The sequence below is a fragment of the Maniola hyperantus genome, chromosome 27, assembly GCF_902806685.2.
Source record: "Maniola hyperantus chromosome 27, iAphHyp1.2, whole genome shotgun sequence".
NCBI classification, from domain to species: domain Eukaryota; kingdom Metazoa; phylum Arthropoda; class Insecta; order Lepidoptera; family Nymphalidae; genus Maniola; species Maniola hyperantus.
Window position 1 is genome coordinate 1,775,736 of NC_048562.1, and position 20,612 is coordinate 1,796,347.

General features: G+C 40.5%; 1 protein-coding gene across 1 annotated transcript in view; it reads left to right on the plus strand.

Annotated features, from left to right (window-relative positions):
* The window catches only part of Dgk (diacyl glycerol kinase 1), a 66,757-nt gene that overhangs the window by 37,566 nt on the left and 8,579 nt on the right, over window positions 1–20,612 (plus strand). The window contains exons 4-13 of the mRNA XM_069508030.1: window positions 7,827–7,900; window positions 12,727–12,838; window positions 13,601–13,715; window positions 13,872–14,036; window positions 15,649–15,771; window positions 16,472–16,596; window positions 17,577–17,653; window positions 18,425–18,585; window positions 19,276–19,389; window positions 20,241–20,332. Coding sequence (XP_069364131.1) covers window positions 7,827–7,900; window positions 12,727–12,838; window positions 13,601–13,715; window positions 13,872–14,036; window positions 15,649–15,771; window positions 16,472–16,596; window positions 17,577–17,653; window positions 18,425–18,585; window positions 19,276–19,389; window positions 20,241–20,332 — 1,158 coding nt within the window. The remainder of the gene's footprint in view (window positions 1–7,826; window positions 7,901–12,726; window positions 12,839–13,600; window positions 13,716–13,871; window positions 14,037–15,648; window positions 15,772–16,471; window positions 16,597–17,576; window positions 17,654–18,424; window positions 18,586–19,275; window positions 19,390–20,240; window positions 20,333–20,612) is intronic.

Sequence of the window (20,612 nt, forward strand, 5' to 3'; positions counted from 1 at the left end):
CCTAGAGGTTGGGACTTTTGAGAATATACTTGTAAGAACATAAGGAACACGTCATGTGCCATTAATTATAATTACGTAATTTATTTTGAGGTCTATCATGCCTGTACACTAAATACCTAACACGATGCGCGTGTATCTTATTCAAGCGACGCACGCGTACTGTAGCGACGCGACGTGCTCTGGGTATGTCGTACTAGCGTCGTAGCGTAGTAGTCGCGACGCGCAGCAACGCGCGGTGAACCGCTGTGTAGCGCCGCTCTAGTCTAGTGCGATATGCGCCATGCAAAATGATAGAAATGATATTTTGACGCTCTGTGCCGCGACGTGCAGTGACGCGCAGCCCAGCTCAAGTGCGTACAGACCTTTAGGTCAATAAGTTTTGATTACCTTGACGAGTCTTGACAGATACGACAGACAGGCAGCGAAATGATCCTCAAGGTTCCTTGTTTGCTTTTGAGGTACGGAATTCTACATTCTTATTAAAACACGAGAGCTATGCTTGGAGTTTCTCTACGTGAGCAAATCAGAAACGAGGAGATCCGTAGGAGAACTAGAGTAACCGACATAGCTCAACGGGTTACGAAGCTGAAGTGGCAATGGGCAGGGCTCATAGTTCGTACAACCGATAGATGTTGGGGTCCCAAGGTGCTGGAATGGCGACCTCGCACCGAAAGACGCAGCGTTGGAAGACCCCCCACTAGGTGGACAGACGACATCAGACGAGTCGCAGGGAGCCGCTGGATTCAGGCGGCGCAAAACCGTGGCGTGTGGAAGTCCCTACAAGAGACCTATGTCCAGCAGTGGACGTCTATCGGTTGATGATGATGATGATGATTAAAACACGCAGTATAATATTAGTATGGATAACCGCCTAGTTTGGAAGCACCCTAAGTCCCTAATAAATATGTGTTTCTTCTGCTCCTACCGTATTTGTTCACATTATCTTTTATATTGCCTTTTTTATGCTCGGAAAACTATTTGCGAGACAAAAATAAAATAAGAAATAGGTACCTAATGTGGCAGTAAACATTTAATTCAACAAAACATTAGGTCAAGTGTGAGTTGTGGACTTATTTATGAATTTTTGAGTGCAGAATTTGTGAGTGCGGAATGTTCGAGTGCGGAATTAGCGAGTGCTGGATTAGCGAATGTGTAATTTTTTGGTGCGGAATTTTTGTGCGGAATTTTGAGTGCGGAATTTGTGAGTGCGGGATTAGCAAATGTGTAATTTGTGGAAGTAGAATTGCGGAGTGCGGAATCTGCAGAATAGGCTACTTGACACTTTTTTTAAGTAGGTCTTAAATGGTTAATATTTGTCCTATTAGATCAAAAAAATTAACACTATATTTTTTTGCGCTCTAAAAACCGTATAACTTTAATTTAAAAATATATTTTTCTCAGACAGGTGAAAACACTGTCGGCCATGTTTGGCCGATAGATTATCTGTGCTCTGACGTCATGCATTTGTAAACAACAGCATAACCTCCCAAAGTTTAATAAACATTACTTCTATACTAGTTTACATGAAAAATATAGTAATTATCGTTATTGTATCATCCGAGAATGTAAAAACGCATCGATAAAGACCACAGGAAAGTTGTGGATTAGAGTGCCCAGTGAAATAAATATACGTAACACGCGAAGACTTGCTTAAAGGGATCCTATATGACTAACGACTGCAACCCAAATTTATTTTGCAAAGATCACTTTGTTGTAAGTCTTACTTAATAACATATTCAATTTATAAAGAGAAAACGATATTTTTTTACGTTTACTATGAGTTTTTAGAAATATATAAAAACTAGCTTATGCTCGTGACTTCGCCCGCGTGGACTTCATAAATTTCAAACCCCCATTTAACCCACTCAGGGGTGGAATTTCAAAAAATCCTTTCCTAGTGGATACCTTCTCTTTACCTACAAAGAACACACCCACCAAATTTCATGTATCTAGGACCAGCTGGTTAGATGTTTAGGCTGTGCGTTGATATATAAGTTAGTCAGGACTTAAAATTTTATATATATGGATACTACGTTAGTCCCCGCGTGACATAGAGATGACATTTCTTTGTTTACATATTTAATGACGTCACATCATGGCTGACAGCGTTTTCTGCATTTCAAATAAAAATAAAAACTGTATTTTTTAAAATTGGATTTATATATCCATCCTGCGTTTTTAATAATTGTTATTGATATATTTCGTTGTCTTAAGCAAAATTCTATAACAAATAATCATTTATTGGACGAAATTAGATATGAGTCAAGTAGCCTATTCACGAATGCGGATTTTGCGGATGCGGAAGAATTATTATCAGAGTGGATTAGCGTATGGTTCATTTTAGCCTCCTCTATCTACTGAAAAAAGAGGGAATGCGAGGATGACTTTGTTGCCTGTCTGTCTGTCTGTCGTGTCTGTCAAAACCCGTCAAGGGAATCAAAATGCTTATCATGATCATCCCATCGCCGGCTCACTACAGAGCACGGGTCTCCTCTCAGGGTGAGAAGGGTTTGGCCCTAGTCTACCACGCTGGCCATGTGCGGATTAGTAGACTTCACACACCTTTGAGAACATTATGGAGAACTCTCAGGCATGAGTTTCCTCACGATGTTTTCCTTCACCGTTAAAGCAAGTGATATTTAATTTTGTAGAACGCGCACAACGGGCAATACTTAAAGTGGCGTTAAAACTTCCTTATAGATACCCAACTCATTTACTATATCAAGAAGCTGAGGTTCTTAGTGTTAGAAAATTGTTTATATACAAAAGCATTTTAAGATATCACAACGAGACTGTTCCATTGCTACCAGCAAACACTAAAAGAGTTACTAGATACCCAACACCAGCAGTAAAAACTGCGCTGGCTCAACGCCACTTTGCCTTCTTAGCACCTTTATTATATAAAGCGATTGATAGGAAAACCACAATTAATAATATTAACAACTACTCGGCAAAAACAAAAATAATTTCCTACCTCAAGAACCTTAGTTATGTGAGTATTGAAGAACTTTTAAGCGCACACCACATTTCTACGTAAAAATAATACACACACTTACTTACACACACACCCACACACACACACACACACACACACACACACACACACACACACACACCCACACACCCACAAAATCATACACCCACACACATATGCATACACGCCATGTGAATTTTTATTTTATTCTATTTTATTTTACTTATTTATCTTATTTTATTGTTTAATTTAGATTTTATTATTAAGTAATAGTTAGATACTCAATAATTGTATTGTAAATTAAAAAAAAAGCTTATGTAACAGGGAAGGCACTGGCTCCCATGACACAGTTTATACTTCTTTGGGAGCCAGTGGTCAAAGTCTTATGTGTCAAACCTTTTTTGCAAATAAAGATATATGTTATGTTATGTTATGTTAATTACTTAAAACGCACATAGCTCCGAAAAGTTAGAGCTGCGTGCCCGGGATCGAACCCCCGACCTCCGATTAGACGGTGGACGTCCTAACCACTAGGCTATCGCAGCCTCACACTCACGTTACATAATTTTAATTATGTACACCTACACCTACCTATCTATTGAAAAAATTAAATGAAAATACGAAAAAATCGGAACCATTCAAAGGCTTTGAGTGGGAGTTCCGTCGTCAACAAGGAGACGGAATAAGAGCCGGGAAGGGTCAGACCTTCGTTATTTTATCCCCCCTCCCCCCTCGTGTCATCCCCTGCCAGACACCCTTAAAGGAGTATGCCCATGGACAGTAATTTTCGACTGCGGAATTTTGGGTGCGAAATTTTCGAGTGCGGAATTTGAAAAACGCGGAATTTTGGAGTGCGGAATTAGTGAGTGAGGGATTTTCGAATGTCGAATTTGCGGAGATAGAATTTGCAAGTGCGGAACCTGCAGAATTCGTGAATGCGGAATTTGCGAATGCGGAAGAAAGTAATATTCAATAACTTGAAATGCACATAACTCCGAAAAGTTAGAGGTGCCCGGGATCGAACCCCCGACCTCCGATTGGAAGGTGGACGTCCTAACCACTAGGCTATCGCAGCCTCACACTCACGTTACATAATTTTAATTATGTACACCTACACCTACCTATCTATTGAAAAAATAAATGAAAATACGAAAAATCGGAACCATTCAAAGGCTTTGAGTGGGAGTTCCGTCGTCAACAAGGAGACGGAATAAGAGCCGGGAAGGGTCAGACCTTCGTTATTTTATCCCCCCTCCCCCCTCGTGTCATCCCCTGCCAGACACCCTTAAAGGAGTATGCCCATGGACAGTACTCTCACAAGAAGCATTGTACCTACCTTAATTTTTTTATTGAAGCTAAAATAAAAACATAATTTCTCAATAAGTTTCATGAATATTTGTTTTAGGACTTTTAGGATTATTTTTTTCGTAAATTAAAGTTTATTGAGCCTATAAAGTAGAGGTGTCAAATACAGGTTCATTTGTATATCACAATATTATCACGTGTTACAGACAAATATTTGATAATTATTAACATATTTTATTAATTATTTACATTTTTTTTATTTTATTTTTATTTAAAAAAAAAAAAAAAAAAAAAAAAATTGCTTGAACCGTGAGGCGCAAGCAGAAAAATGGGTGCAAGCGATTTTCGACCTTATTGACAATTATAAAGGCCCTTTTTTACTTTCTAATTGAACCTAACCTCAAAATATTGGCATTTTTTAGGGTTCCGTACCTCAAAAGGAAAATACGGAACCCTTATCGAATCATAAAATTTGGCAGGTAGGTAGATCTTATAGCTGACATTTGGGGAAAAATCTGAAAACCGTGAATTTGTGGTTACATCACACAAAAAAAAATTGTGGTCATGAATTAATAATTAGTATTTTCAATTTTCTAAGTTAGATAACTATATCAAGTGGGGTATCATATTATGAAAGGTCTTCACCTGTGCATTCTAAAACAGATTTTTACTTATTTTTATGTATCATAGTTTTTGAATTATCGTGCAAAATGTCGAAAAAATACGACTGTAGTACGGAACCCTCATTGCGCGAGCCTGACTCGCACTTGGCCGGTTTTTTTTATGTGAAAATAAGTAAATGACTGAATGAGAAAGTAAATGACTGAATGAGAAATACAATGACGCCATGAATTGTCAAAGTTTGTTTTGCAACTAATGTTGTAGACCTTGACAAAAAACCGGTTACACGATGAGGGACAACAAATAGGTTAGCTGCGTCTCTGTTTATCACATTAGTAACTTTATCTGTGCTCTCTTTTTAGTGTGAATGAGAAAGCAAACGTTCCTTTGTCTAGCTTTATTACTCTGTCTACGACGCAGAGTTTCAGCTTTTATAAAATAACGAAAGTCTGGCCCTACCTGGCTCTCTCTTTATAAGTACTACCTACTTAATACTATTTAATCTGTGAAGCTGTGAAGAATCCAAGATGGCGCCGTTGCCATGACGACCGTTGCGTGGCAACCGGCAGGGCTTTGTAGAACGCGCGGTTATTTTCAAGCCTTCAAGGCCGTTATCTGGGAATATTATTTTATTTATTTATTTTATTCAGATACAAGTTAGCCCTTGACTGCATTCTCACCTGGTGGTAAGTGATGATGCAGTCTAAGATGATAGCGGGCTAACCTGGAAGGGGTATGGCAGTTTTTATTAAACCCATACCCCTTTGGTTTCTACACGGCATCGTACCGGAACGCTAAATCGCTTGGCGGCACGGCTTTGCCGGTAGGGTGGTAACTAGCCACGGCCGAAGCCTCCCACCAGACCAGACCAGAAATTTAGAAATTATAAAATTCCAAACCAGGAATTTTTATAAAATTCCAAATTTGCCAGGAATCGAACCCGGGACCTCCCACTATTAAGCCCACAGCGCTCACCACTGCGCCAGGGAGGGATATTATGACAACATAGACAACATAGACATTTAATTATATGGTAGAGCGGCTTTTTCAAATATTTTTAGGGATCTGCCTTGCCAGGCCAAGTGTGAGTCAGACTCACGCACCGAGTGTTCCGTACTCGAGTATTTTTTCCACATTTTTCGATAAATTCTTAACTGTAGACTGTAGTATACAAATGGTCGGAAAATGTAATTGTGTAAGTAATACGGTATTTGACAACTATGTAGTCAAATCAGTAACTTTCTATCAAACGTCAAAACGCGCGCTTAGTATGCGAGATTCTATGAAATACCGGTGTGTGACGTCACAATCATTTGACGTGCTTTTTTTAGTTTAATCCATAATTTAAAATGGTTATATACACTTAAAACCAACAAAGGACGTGGATTTTACGTATTTTGGAAAACCCTCTATTTAATTTAACAAATTTAAGGAAATAGATATCCTTACTGTAGCCTCTCAATATATTTATAATAACATAATTTTTGTAAGACAAAATATTCTTAGTTACAAGAAAATTGGTGATCTACACAATAGGCTAACTAGAAACAGAAACAAACTTGCAGCTCCTGCCTTCCGCCTCAGGAAAGTCCAAAAGTCATTTGTGGGTATTGGTATTACCTTTTATAATAAAATCCCGCAAACTATTTTGGACTTACCTTTGCACAAGTTTAAAAAATCTATTAAAAATATGCTCCTGAAAAAAGCATATTACACAATTGAAGATTATCTAAATGATAAAAGAGCGTGGATTTGACCTGCAGCTCGTTCCGGCGACGCACAAGACTGCAAATAGTATTTTATACATGGCATAATCTTGTACCTATATCAAATATTTGAAAAGAGCAACCGCCGAGTTTCTTGCTGGTTCTTCTCGGTAGGAAAGGCATTCCGAACCAGTGGTAGATGCATCCGACTATTCGAAAGTACTTTTAAAAGTTTATTCGAATAAAAAAGATTTTTATTTTATTTATTTTATTTATTTAATAATCACTGGGAAATAATTTATTTTTGATGTAGTCAAATACCCAATTAAAGGAAAATCGACTCGACTGAGTAAAAGTCCTGGAAGGGAGTGGGGGCGTGTTTAAGGGCATATATTCGTTTTTTTGCGATTTGCGGCTAAACTAGTTACCATTTGACGTTTTTTAGGGTTCCGTACCTCAAAAGGAAAAATGGAACCCTTATAGGATCACTTTGTTTTCTGTCTGTCGTTCTGTCAAGAAACCTGCAGGGTAATTCCCGTTGACCTAGATTCATGAAATTTGCCAATTGCAGACATAAGGGGAAAAATCTGATCACCGTGAATTTAGGGTTCATCATCATCATCATGATCAACCCATCACCGGCTCACTACAGAGCGCGGGTCTCCTCTCAGAGTGAAAAGGGTTTTTGGCCATAGTCTACTACGCTGGCCATGTGCGGATTGGTAGACTTCACACACCTTTGAGAACATTATGGAGAACTCTCAGGCATGCAGGTTTCCTCACGATGTTTTCCTTCACTGTTACAGCAAATGATATTTAATTAATTAAAACGCACACAAATCCGAAAAGTTAGAGGTGCGTGCCCGGGATCGAACCCCCGACCTCCGATTAGAAGGCGGACGTCCCAACCAATAGGCTATCACGGCTTGATAGGTTCAGTATAGTAGAATTTAGGGTTACATTACACAAAAAAAATTGTGGTCATGAACTTATTAGTTCTTGATTTAGTATTTTCAATTTTAGGAAAATTTTAGAAAGGGCTTCACCTGTGCATTCTAAAACAGATTTTTATTTAAGTATTTTTATGCATCATAGTTTTTGATTTATCGTGCAAAATGTCGAAAAAATACGACTGTAGTACGGATCCCTCGGTGCGCGAGCCTGACTCGCACTTGGCTGGTTTTTTTACTTACGATTTTCTTATGTATATATTGTTTCAGGATATCGACTTTGAAGGCTTCCGGTGGTTTCTGGATACATTCCTTGAAGTTACTACGCCGGATGAGCTGTCCAGGTAAAGGAAGATCAAGATAAATCATCATCAACCCGTCGCCGGCTCACTACTGAGCACGGGTCTCCTCTCAGAATGTGAAAGGGTTGGGCCATGGTCTTCCACGCTGGCCATGTGCAGATTGGCAGAATTCACACACCTTTGTGAACATTATGGACAACTCTCAGGCATTGACGACCTCCCTGGCGCAGTGGCAAGTGCTGTCTTACCTATTAGTCAGAGGTCCTGGGTTCGATTCCTGGCAGGGAATTTCTTAGCGGATGCCTACATCATAATAGCTACTGCATGCCAAATTTCAGCCCGATCCATCAAGTAGTTTTTTTTTTAAATTATCAACATAAAGAATGTAACAAAAATGTTACCAAGTCCGCCTTAGACACAGCAAAAAAAACCGGCTAAGTGCGAGTCAGGCTCGCGCAATGAGGGTTCCGTACTACAGTCGTATTTTTACGACATTTTGAACGATAATTCAAAAACTATGATGCATAAAAATAAATAAAAATCTGTTTTAGAATGTACAGGTGAAGACCTTTCATATGATACCCCACTTGATATAGTCACTCACTTCCAAAGTTGAAAATACTAATTATTTTCCCCAAATGTCAGGTATAAGATCTACCTACCTGCCAAATTTCATGATTCTAGGTCAACGGGAAGTACCCTGTAGGTTTCTTGACAGACAGACAGACAACAAAGTGATCCTATAAGGGTTCCGTTTTTCCTTTTGAGGTACGGAACCCTAAAAACCATAAAGGTTTAGATGAATTTACAGTTTGAGCTGTTTTTTTTTTTAAGAATATTAGACATTTTTTAAATGACTAATATTCCCCTTTCCTCTCCAATTAAGCGTCAAGCTTGTGCTAGGAGTAGGTACGACAATAGTGCAACGGGCGGGGTTTGAACCGTCGACCTTTCGGTTTTCAGTCCACTCCTATACCGGTTGAGCTATTGAGGCTCTGAATTGATAGCTGTGCGTTGATAGATCAGTCAGTCAGTCACCTTTTCCTTTTATATATTTAAACTACCCACGGTGGAAACGTCCAGACCAGACCAGGAGAAAACTAAGAACATAGATTAATTATTATTAGTCTCGCTCCGATGACTAAGAAATTATAAGATTCCAAATCTCACCTGCCGAGTATTATACCTACTTTCTACGTATATGGCTACAACAGAGAATTCAACTCCTAGACTACGCATATACCGACACTGTCATAGAACAAAGTCACTTCTACGAAATGTTAGTTTTACAGGAGAGCAGTTTAAAGTTTTGAACTCGGATTTTTCTGCATAATTCATTTCCTAATTACATTAATGAATAATAACTTACAAATAGCCTTTGTCATCATATTAGGGCTTGTTTATAGACAATTACCAGTAAATTATATCTATTTTTTAAAGAAATAGTCCATTTATGTTGATATCCGACGTTGTTCTGCGATAGATAGGACGCTTTGTGTTACAATTGGATGTTTTTCTACGGAAAATGCGTTCACTTATGTAAACATGCCACATTTTTCTACGGAATAACATAAGAAGATGATGTTGTATGTTAAATTTTGATACACCCCTTTGATAAAAAAAAACTGGCACCTTTTCAAAAAAGCTGTACTATTATTTTAATATTAGCAATTGTTTTATTTATCTCTGGCTAGAATAGTGTTTTTATGAATGGAGGATAGGTTTTATTTCATTATTTTAACACATGGTTAGCTCAAAATAAAAATAAAATGTAAATTTCTTTAGCATTTAATACTGGAATAAAAAACCAAAACCAACTTTTATAACCTGTTTTATATATTATTATAATTAAAGGTTTAATATATATATATAAATCTATAATAGATACCGCTATGGGTTCATAAAACAAATCAGAATCACAAAAAATGAGATTATTTAAAACGTTATTACTAATTAAATATCATGGTAATAAAAATGGAATGGAAATTATGATAAAATGTTAATAATAATTCATCAATCATAAATGGGATAGGCCAAGAATACTAATTATGATTAAAATTTTAAAAACCTTAGCCATATTTTGTTACCTGCCCATCTAAGTTAGGAACCACTATCTATATGTTAGGAATCGGTTAAGTGAACAGTCTTATAAAAAATATTATAGGTCAGTAATCAAATTTACTTAATATTTAAAAATGTATCTATTATTACTATAAAAAACAATACGAGACTATAAAAGTTATTCATCTGAGCTGTCTTGACAATCAATTAGTTCAAGAACATTGTTTGACATACAGCAACATACTAGAATCAGACGTAGGAGGTCGAGGAGGTGTAGTAAATAGTATGTGTAGGTGAATTTACGCAAATTTGATTGGTCTTTATTGAGACATCATTAATTCTTTACAAGCTTACGGGTAAATACAACAAACCCCCCAATGTTTTTCTCGACTAGACTCCAAAATCTTGTAAAACAGTCTAATCTTTTTTCATAAGTAATTCTATCCACACATTTGTAACATTTGCAAGGTGCACCCATGACTTTTTCAGCGACAACCTTGCCCCTTTTTGAAATTTGTAAAACTTTTCCTTAACCTCCGACTAGGATTCCTTAGATTTCTTACGTTCTTTTCGCCCTGGAGACGGAGCACAGGTAGTATATAATCCAGACAAAGATCTACAAGTATTGCTTACAGTATTAGGAGAAGATGATATTGCATCAAGCTAGTGATCGTGATCTGCACAAAACAAGTGATTACAGCTGCTGTGACTATTAGTTAGTGAAGGCATAAGGGTTGGAATAGTTAACAGAGATTCAGGTGTGGCCACATCAGTGTTTCCAAAATCTTTGACAACGATCGACGGGTAGAGAATTTTCAAAACTGGTGTTAGCATCAGCTATATTCCACGGGGTTGACATGAATGGGGTTCAAATTTACAGTGTTATCTTCCAAAACTTCTTGCCACACATCCCTTTTTATTTATTTATTATAGGTGCACGCTTGACCACGATCACACCTGATGGGAAGTGATGATGTGGCCTAAGATGGGACGCGTTTGCCTAGAAGGTGCCTATTCACTCTTGTTTTAAATCCTCCTCCCTATGTGTTCCTATGTGTTTGTATTATAATCCTTCAGTTAAATGCGAGGTTTTTCGCATCTGGTAGTAGAAATGATTTAGATCCATCTACTTTAGAATCTACAATATCATAACAAATTTAGTGGTAGATTATAAAGCTGAGTCATAAAAATATAAAAACAACAAATTTAAAAAAAATATCAATTAAAAAAGGGTGTTATTAACATTTCAAAATTCCGAACAAAAGCGTATGTGGAAATATGTCCAAGAATACAGTCAGTTCAAAATACACGACAAAAAAAAATTGTCACCGTTCCGAAGTACAATGTCATATATGCTCAACCGATCTAAATAAATGAATTAAATTTCGAACAAAAACAACGCTACGATAACATACGACACAAAAAATATACAAAAATAAAAAGCTTGAAAACTTCCAGGTATAAAGCATAGTATGTAGTAATCGTCATAATAAAGTTTTAAAATGCGTAAATTTGATTTTTTTGAATTCTGTAGAACAATGTCGTTTCACATTATACGACGTAGTTTTTTATTATTTCGATGTTAAATCATTATTATATCAAAATTAGCTTAACAATACAAGAATTAGCTATTTCTAAAAAACCTTTGTAAAGCGATTGTTTTCCATCTAACAACATCGCAACTGACGATCCGCCGGCGCGAGCGTGATTTGACAAGCAAGCGATAACGGCGCTTCTTTACAAGTAATCTTTTTCTTCGGAATGATATTCAAATACTGCTTTGTTCTATTGAATATTTCCAAAACTACTGAATATTTTTTTCTAATTTTTTCCTGTGTGAAAGGAAATTGTTTATAAAAGCGATTCGTGTCAAAATCACGATTTCGTCATATTGTCATATCTGACAATGTTCTACGACAGTGTCGATACAGAGGCGTCTTTATCTATGGTGCAGGGTGTGCGGCGCACACGGGCGCCGCGCCGGATCTAAGGGCACCTCTGCGACACCTCCAAAGATGCGTCGATGCCGGCGCCCTCAAAGGCCCTGCGCTCGTGTTATGGCCGACGCCGTCATCATTAAAAATTGCACCATTTGCATCCGAATTTCCGTTTGAAAATATAACTGTTAGTATTCCATTTTGACCCTGTCCTACTAGACTAGAGGGCGCCAGGGTACTGGTTGCACACGGGCGCCACAAGGGCTAGAGACGCCTCTGCGCATATTATAGGTACAAGGTTTTGCATGAAACAAAATCGTAAAATGTTGGCGGGGGACAGGGGAGAATGCTTTTTGTGATTGGTGGACTTAAAAGTCACGTAATCAAAACAATGTTTTGACGACCTCCCTGGCGCAGTGGTGAGCGCTGTGGTCTTAATAGTGGGAGGTCTCGGGTTCGATTCCTGGCAGGGGTTTGGAATTTTATAATTTCTGGTCTGGTCTGGTGGGAGGCTTCGGCCGTGGCTAGTTACCACCCTACCGGCAAAGCCGTGCCGCCAAGCGATTTAGCGTTCCGGTACGATGCCGTGTAGAAACTAAAGGGGTATGGGTTTAATAAAAACTGCCATACCCCTTCCAGGTCAGCCCGCTATCATCTTCGACTGCATCATCACTTACCACCAGGTGAGATTGCAGTTAAGGGCCAACTTGTATCTAAATAAAAAAAAATAAAAAAAATGTGCGGAATGAGGGTACCGAACGGGCGTGGGCCGACTTTTATGCACAGCAAGTGCCTAAGCTTGGTGATGCTATTAGGCGTCTATAGGTGGTGGGCTGTGATGGGTACATAAAGTAATGGTCTCTTTTCCAGACATCTGTTTCTATCATTCGTGCGGAGGGACAAGAGGCCCGCCCTCCGGGAGATGGCCGCTGCCAGCTCCACTACCGCCTGCGCCGCTGTCACCGCCCATGCGGACCACCAAGTACTGGTCTGCTTTCTTTTTACGGTTCCGTACCTCAAAAGGACCTCCTCGCACATTCCTAACCTCGCGCACCTCTAACTTTTCGGAGTTATATGCGTTTTGAGTAATTAAAATATCATTTGCTTTAACGGTGAAGGAAAACATGAGGAAACCTGCATGCCTGAGAGTTGTTCATAATGTTCTCGAAGGTGTGTGAAGTCTACCAATCCGCACATGGCCTGCGTGGTAGACTATGGCCAAAACCCTTCTCGCTCTGAGGGGAGACCCGTACTCTGTAGTGAGCCGGCGATGGGTTGATCATGATGAGCTCAAAAGTAAAAAGGAACCCTTACAGGATCACTTTGGTGTCTGTCTGTTTGTATGTCTGTCCGTGTGTCGGTCGTGTCTGTCAAGAAAACCTATAGGGTACTTCCCGTTGAACTAGAATCAATAAATTTGGCAGATAGGTATAGTAGGTCTTATAGCACAAGTTAAGGAAAAAATCCGAAAACCGTGAATTTGTGGTTACATCACTAAAAAAATGTGTTCATGAACAAATAATTATAGTATTTTCAACTTTTAAAGTAAGATTACCCTCTTTTAAAATAATATTTTGTGACAGACGGACAGACAGATAGACAGACAGATAGACAGACAACAAAGTGATCCTATAAGGGTTCCTTTTCCCTTTTGAGGTACGGAACCCTATGAGCTCTGTGGTTATCATTCAATGATCACTGAAAACGTGGGAAAAAATAAACATGGCGACGTTTTACTTTGCAGGGTAAACTCAGCCTCGCGTCCAAGATCCACGGCCTTGCAGAGAGGTTGCAGCAGCTCGGGAAGAGTTCAACAGACTCCGTGGATGGCGCTGACAAAGCTTCCAGGAGTAGAACTGGTGGGTATATAGCCATAGGCCTTCACCAATGAGCGCCACCACATTATTCACTTTTTATTTCACCTTCACTTTCCACTATCGTACAAGGTGAGATTGCAGACAAGGGCTAACTTGTATCTGAATAAAAAAAAAGAAAATAAACTTCTTGTTTTACAGGCAGCGTCCACCCAATGTTCTCCGTGACAACACACCCCTCATACTCGGCACACGAGCTATGTCTCGGGCGAGTGGAGAACAGCCCGAGCCACAGTCAGATGTCGCGCAACTCTAGCCGGAAGAGCAGCAACTCCTTGCGAGTCAACCAGTCTACTAAAATAGAAGGTACCTACTCTCTCTTTGTCTATAACCTCTATAGGCTAGTTAGGCTACACCCAATGTTCTCCGTGACGACACACCCCCCATACTCGTCACGCGAGCTATGTCTCGGGCGAGTGGAGAACAGCCCGAGCCACAGTCAGATGTCGCGCAACTCTCACCAGTCAACCAGTCCACTAAAATAGAAGGTACCTACTCGCTCTTTGTCTATAACCTCTATAATGTTCTCCGGGACAACACATCCCTCATACTCGTCACACGAGCTATGTCTCGGGCGAGTGGAGAACAGCCCGAGCCACAGTCAGATGTCGCGCAACTCTCACCAGTCAACCAGTCCACTAAAATAGAAGGTACCGACTCTCTCTTTGTCTATAACCTCTATAATGTTCTCCGGGACAACACATCCCTCATACTCGTCACACGAGCTATGTCTCGGGCGAGTGGAGAACAGCCCGAGCCACAGTCAGATGTCGCGCAACTCTCACCAGTCAACCAGTCCACTAAAATAGAAGGTACCTACTCTCTCTTTGTCTATAACCTCTATAATGTTCTCCGGGACAACACATCCCTCATACTCATCACACGAGCTATGTCTCGGGCGAGTGGAGAACAGCCCGAGCCACAGTCAGATGTCGCGCAACTCTCACCAGTCAACCAGTCCACTAAAATAGAAGGTACCTACTCTCTCTTTGTCTATAACCTCTATAATGTTCTCCGGGACAACACATCCCTCATACTCATCACACGAGCTATGTCTCGGGCGAGTGGCGAACAGCCCGAGCCACAGTCAGATGTCGCGCAACTGTAGCCGGAAGAGCAGCAACTCCTTGCGAGTCAACCAGTCCACTAAAATAGAAGGTACCTACTCTCTCTTTGTCTATAACCTCTATAGGCTAGTTAGGCTACACCCAATGTTCTCCGTGACGACACACCCCCCATACTCGTCACACGAGCTATGTCTCGGGCGAGTGGAGAACAGCCCGAGCCACAGTCAGATGTCGCGCAACTCTCACCAGTCAACCAGTCCACTAAAATAGAAGGTACCTACTCTCTCTTTGTCTATAACCTCTATAGGCTAGTTAGGCTACACCCAATGTTCTCCGTGACGACACACCCCCCATTCTTGTCACACGAGCTATGTCTCGGGCGAGTGGAGAACAGCCCGAGCCACAGTCAGATGTCGCGCAACTCTAGCCGGAAGAGCAGTAACTCCTGAAATAGAAGGTATCTTCTACATAGTATGAAACAAAGTCGCTTCCCGCCGTCTGTTCTTCTGTACGCTTAGATCTTTTAAACTACGCATCAGATTTTAATGCAGTTTTCATCAGTAGATAGAGTGATTCAAGAGAAAGGTTTATACGTATTTATATAATGTATAGTTCGCGACAGGTCGAGGTGGCAACTTTCTGGTGAGGTACGACATCACATACTGGGTAATTTGATATCGATATTTTTTTGGTACACAACCAAATAAGAGTAAAATTATTACTTACCACCTCCCCCTCCCCCCTCCCACTCCCCCTTGCATGACTCGCCTCCCCGATTTCCATGTAGATCTGTCGCGAACTATACTAATTAGTAATTACTCATTAACATTTCTTACAATATAATGTTTCAGATTACAAACACCTCATGCGTCGACCCTCCACTATAGAGGTCCACACAGCGCGGGTTTCCCTCAAGGACATCGTGTGTTACCTCTCCCTTCTAGAAGCTGGCAGACCAGAAGATAAGCTTGAGTGTGAGTATGAACCTTTTCGCTAGTCTAAGTATTTTTTAAAAATTGATTTGAATTGTTAGAAATTATATAAGACTAACTTATGATTATATAAAATTCAAACGCCTATTTTTCCCCCTTAGGGGTTGAATTTCCAAAAATCCTTCCTTAGCGGATGCATACGTCATAATAGCTATCTGCATGCCAAATTTCAGCCCGATCTGTCAGTGGTTTAAGCTGTGCGTTGATAGATCAGTGAGCCAGTCGCCTTTCCCTATTATACATACAAAAGATAAATAATGAAGGTAGTTTGATAAAATTGATATCTAATTTGATAATTTGTAATATCTAGTTTGATAATTGCTATAATCTAACACCATACCAGACCATCAATAAGAGTAATTTATTACCTATTTTGAATAAATCATTTGACTTTGACTTTGACTTTGATATTTCACCCATTCGATGTCATACGATTGGTTGCTAGGAGGCCGCCTTGAGTGAATTTGTATAAATATGGGTGTTTTGAAGGTTTTATTTGAATTACGCTCTGAAATTTAAACAGTAGGCTCGCGACTGTGCGCTAAAATCACGGGTTTTACCATCTAAAAATTAAATTTAAAACTGTCAAACTGCGTCTGTCCTTTTCACATTACATTAGTAAGAAGAGGATGCGAATACTCTAAAATTAGGTTGTCCTCAGAATATTTTTAACATTTCACAGTCATGTTCCGCCTGTACGACACCGACGGCAATGGTGTGTTGGACACCAACGAGATGGACTGCATCGTCAACCAGATGATGACAGTGGCTGAGTATCTGGGCTGGGAGACGTCGGAGCTTAAACCGGTGAGATCTGTGTACCTATCTATATAACGCCTTTATAATGGGGAGTGTTCTGAAGAGTTGTATGACCTCATTCCAACCTGCTTTTTCTACAACCGCACCGCACGCCACCGTAAGCATTGGCTGATTTCTCATTGGGCCCGGGCCTAGGGCGGCCAGATATTAGGGGCGGGCAATCGTGACAAAAAATTCACTAATGATAACGAGAAATAATTCGAAGTATCTAAATATTCTAAAGGCTCACGCATGTCATTATGGCGGGCCGCAATCGTTTCCGGAATGCAAGCTAACTATCTCTGAATAGTACAACATTTTAGCTTTGAAGGTGGATGGTGAAAATGTATCAAATAGACAGACAGTCACACATGCATTAACCCCCCCCCCCCCCCCCCCCCCCCCCCCCCCCCGCAAGCCTCAATAGCTCAACCGGTAAAGGAGTGGACTGAATACCGAAAGGTCGACGGTTCAAACCCCGCCCGTTGCACTATTGTCGTACCTACTCCTAGCACAAGCCTGACGCTTAGTTGGAGAGGAAAGGGGAGTATTTGTCATTTAACATGGCTAATATTCTTTTTTTTAAAAATCACAATTCCAGTAGGGCGATTGTCTAAAACCTGCATCAATCATTATTACAATCTCAATTGTTCTGATTGGCTGAATTTGTGCGATTCTTGTTGCAATAATGCATTGTAGTTAATAGTGAGCGAACATCAACCAATCAGAGGTGATTGCGATCGTGACACTGTAGCTGTCATTCTCCCGCAATCGCGCAGCTGGCTACGGTCATGATTAATGACTGAGAAAGGGGCGGCCAAATGACCCTGGGGCCTAGGGCGGCCAAGAATGCAAATCTGCCTCTGGTCCGTAAGAAATTTCACCCTCACCACCTGGGTGTCTGGTGCACTTCAACCACTCACACTTGACTTCGACCGATAGAGAACAGTCTTAGATTGCCCATAATCGTACTTATTATTCTGTTTCAGATTCTACAAGACATGATGGTAGAAATAGATTACGACGCAGACGGCACTGTCTCACTTGATGAGTGGAAAAGAGGGGGGTAAGTTACTTTGGAAATAGATTACGACGCAGACGGCACTGTCTCACTTGATGAGTGGAAAAGAGGGGGGTAAGTTACTTTGGAAATAGATTACGACGCAGACGGCACTGTCTCACTTGATGAGTGGAAAAGAGGGGGGTAAGTTACCTTGGAAATAGATTACGACGCAGACGGCACTGTCTCACTTGATGAGTGGAAAAGAGGGGGGTAAGTTACCTTGGAAATAATTTTCAAAAATCGTTATTCTTAACCGAAAGCCTGAATACCAATTTATATCGATGTTACTTTAAAAATGATAGACTTACATATAAACTTCCATCCCCTATTTACCCCCCCTTAGAGGTGGATTTTCACCCTCACACACTCTCCGAATTGCATGTCTCTAGGACCAGCGGTTTAGGCCGTGCGTTGATATACAAAGTCAGTGAGTCAGTCAGTTAGGACTTTCAATTTTATACACCTACTAGATGATGCTTCATTCGGGTGGATTTAGGTTTTTTAAATCCCGTAGGAACTCTTTAATTTCCCGGAATAAAAAGTAGCCTATGTCCTTCCTCGGGATATAAGCTAACTCTGTACCAAATTTCATCAAAATCGGTTGAACGAAAAAAAAAAAAAAAAAAAAACGGTTGGGCCGTGAAAAGCTAGCAGACAGACAGACAGACACACTTTCGCATTTATAATATTAGTATGGATATAGATATAGATTATAGTTCTTGCTATTCACGAAGACGAGTGAACTTTACTTCTGGCTTGTATTTAATTTTACAGCATGACAACAATACCCTTACTGGTACTTCTGGGCCTTGACACTAATGTCAAAGAGGACGGCGAGCACGCGTGGAGGTTGAAACACTTCAACCGACCGGCGTACTGCAATCTGTGTCTCAACATGCTCGTCGGGTTAGGGAAGAAGGGACTCTGTTGTATATGTGAGTAGAACTCAATTTTCTATGACAACAATACCCCTACTGGTACTTCTGGGCCTTGACACTAATGTCAAAGAGGACGGCGAGCACGCGTGGAGGTTGAAACACTTCAACCGACCGGCGCGGGCGTACTGCAATCTGTGTCTCAACATGCTCGTCGGGTTAGGGAAGAAGGGACTCTGTTGCATATGTAAGTAGAACTCAATTTTCTACATGACATGACAGTACCCTTACTGGTACTTCTGGGCCTTGACACTAATGTCAAAGAGGACGGCGAGCACGCGTGGAGGTTGAAACACTTCAACCGACCGGCGTACTGCAATCTTTGTCTCAACATGCTCGTCGGGTTAGGGAAGAAGGGACTCTGTTATATATGTGAGTAGAGCTCAATTTTCTACATGACATGATAGCAGTACCTACCCTTAATGACACTTCTAGTCCTTGACACTAATGTCAAAGGGGACGGCGAAGTAAGGAGTAATCCTTTTTCCTTCTTCTTTCGTATACATTCTTCCTTAAGTTTTGCAGAATAAATCTGCTTGTATACTAGATTCGAGAATGAATTGTTCATGGAGCGCGAGCGAAGCAAGCACAATAATTTTTTTTATTTGTGAAATTAAAGAAAATTTTCGGGCTTGCTTCGCGTTTTTGGGTGACTATTTGTACTAACGTTGTACAAAATTGTGCGTGCAGTTTGCAAGTTCACGGTGCACGAGCGCTGCGTGCAACGCGCGCCCGCCTCGTGCATCGCCACCTACTCCAAGTCCAGACGTGCTCCGGCTACTTTGGCGCATCATTGGGTCGAAGGTATAAACAGAAAATATCTTAATCTACTTAAATATATAAAACCGGCCAAGTGCGTGGCGGGCCACGCGCAGTGTAGGGTTCTGTAGTCACAACTTAGCCATGACAGTTTTCCTTTAAAATTAATTATATATTTTTTCACGTTCCTATATACTTTTGGCTGATAAAGGGCCCCCCCCTTTATCAGCCAAAAAGTATAAGCACTTGACGCTAATAAAAATTAGCACTTTTAAACATCATATTTTACAAACGGATCTAGAAATCCAAAAATGATGTTCCCACACCCACAGTATTTTTAAAAGACCTATTCAACGATACCCCACACACACACACACACACTTTACATGTAGGGGAGCTACCCTAAAAAAAAATTATCACAATTTTATTTCATCACTTTGTTGGTTATACCGTATATTTCTACGGCTATACTCACGTATCCAGTTGACGTTAGCCCGACTAGTTTCGAACCCATCCGGGGTCTTTTATCAAGGGTGTCAGTTCGCGCACGCGTCACGCTTAAGACTGCGAACTGACCCCCTTGATAAAGGACCCCGGATGGGTTCGAAACTAGTCGGGCTAACGTCGACTGGATACGTGAGTATTGCCGTAGAAATATACTATATATAATGGAAATCACTCACGATAGTTTAAACGCTAAAATATTTATACCCATGCCAAATTACAGATTTCTAGCACTAATACTCTCTGAGATTAACTGAGGACGGACGGACATGACGAAACTTTAGGGGTTCCTTGTTTACTACGGAACCCTAAAAAGGAAAAGCTGACTGACTAGATACGTGAGTATAGCTGGAAGAACCTATATTTTATTACTGGCTTTTTTACCGTTTCAGGGAATTGTCACGGCAAATGCGCGCGGTGTCGGAAAAAGATCAAAGGCTACAACGGCATCACCGGCCTGCACTGCCGATGGTGTCATATCACTGTAAGTAAAGGGTTTCATCATCATCATGGTCAACCCATCGCCGGCTCACTACAGAGCACGGGTCTCCTCTCAGAGTGAAAAGGATTTTGGCCATAGTCTACCACATGGCCAGCATGTGCGGATTGGTAGACTTCACACACTTAGAGAACGTTATGGGGAACTCTGGCATGCAGGTTTTCGTCACGATGTTTTCTTCACCGTTAAATCAAGTGATATTTAATTAATCAACACGCACATAACTGCGAAAAGTTAGAGGTGCGTGCCCGGGATCGAACCCCCG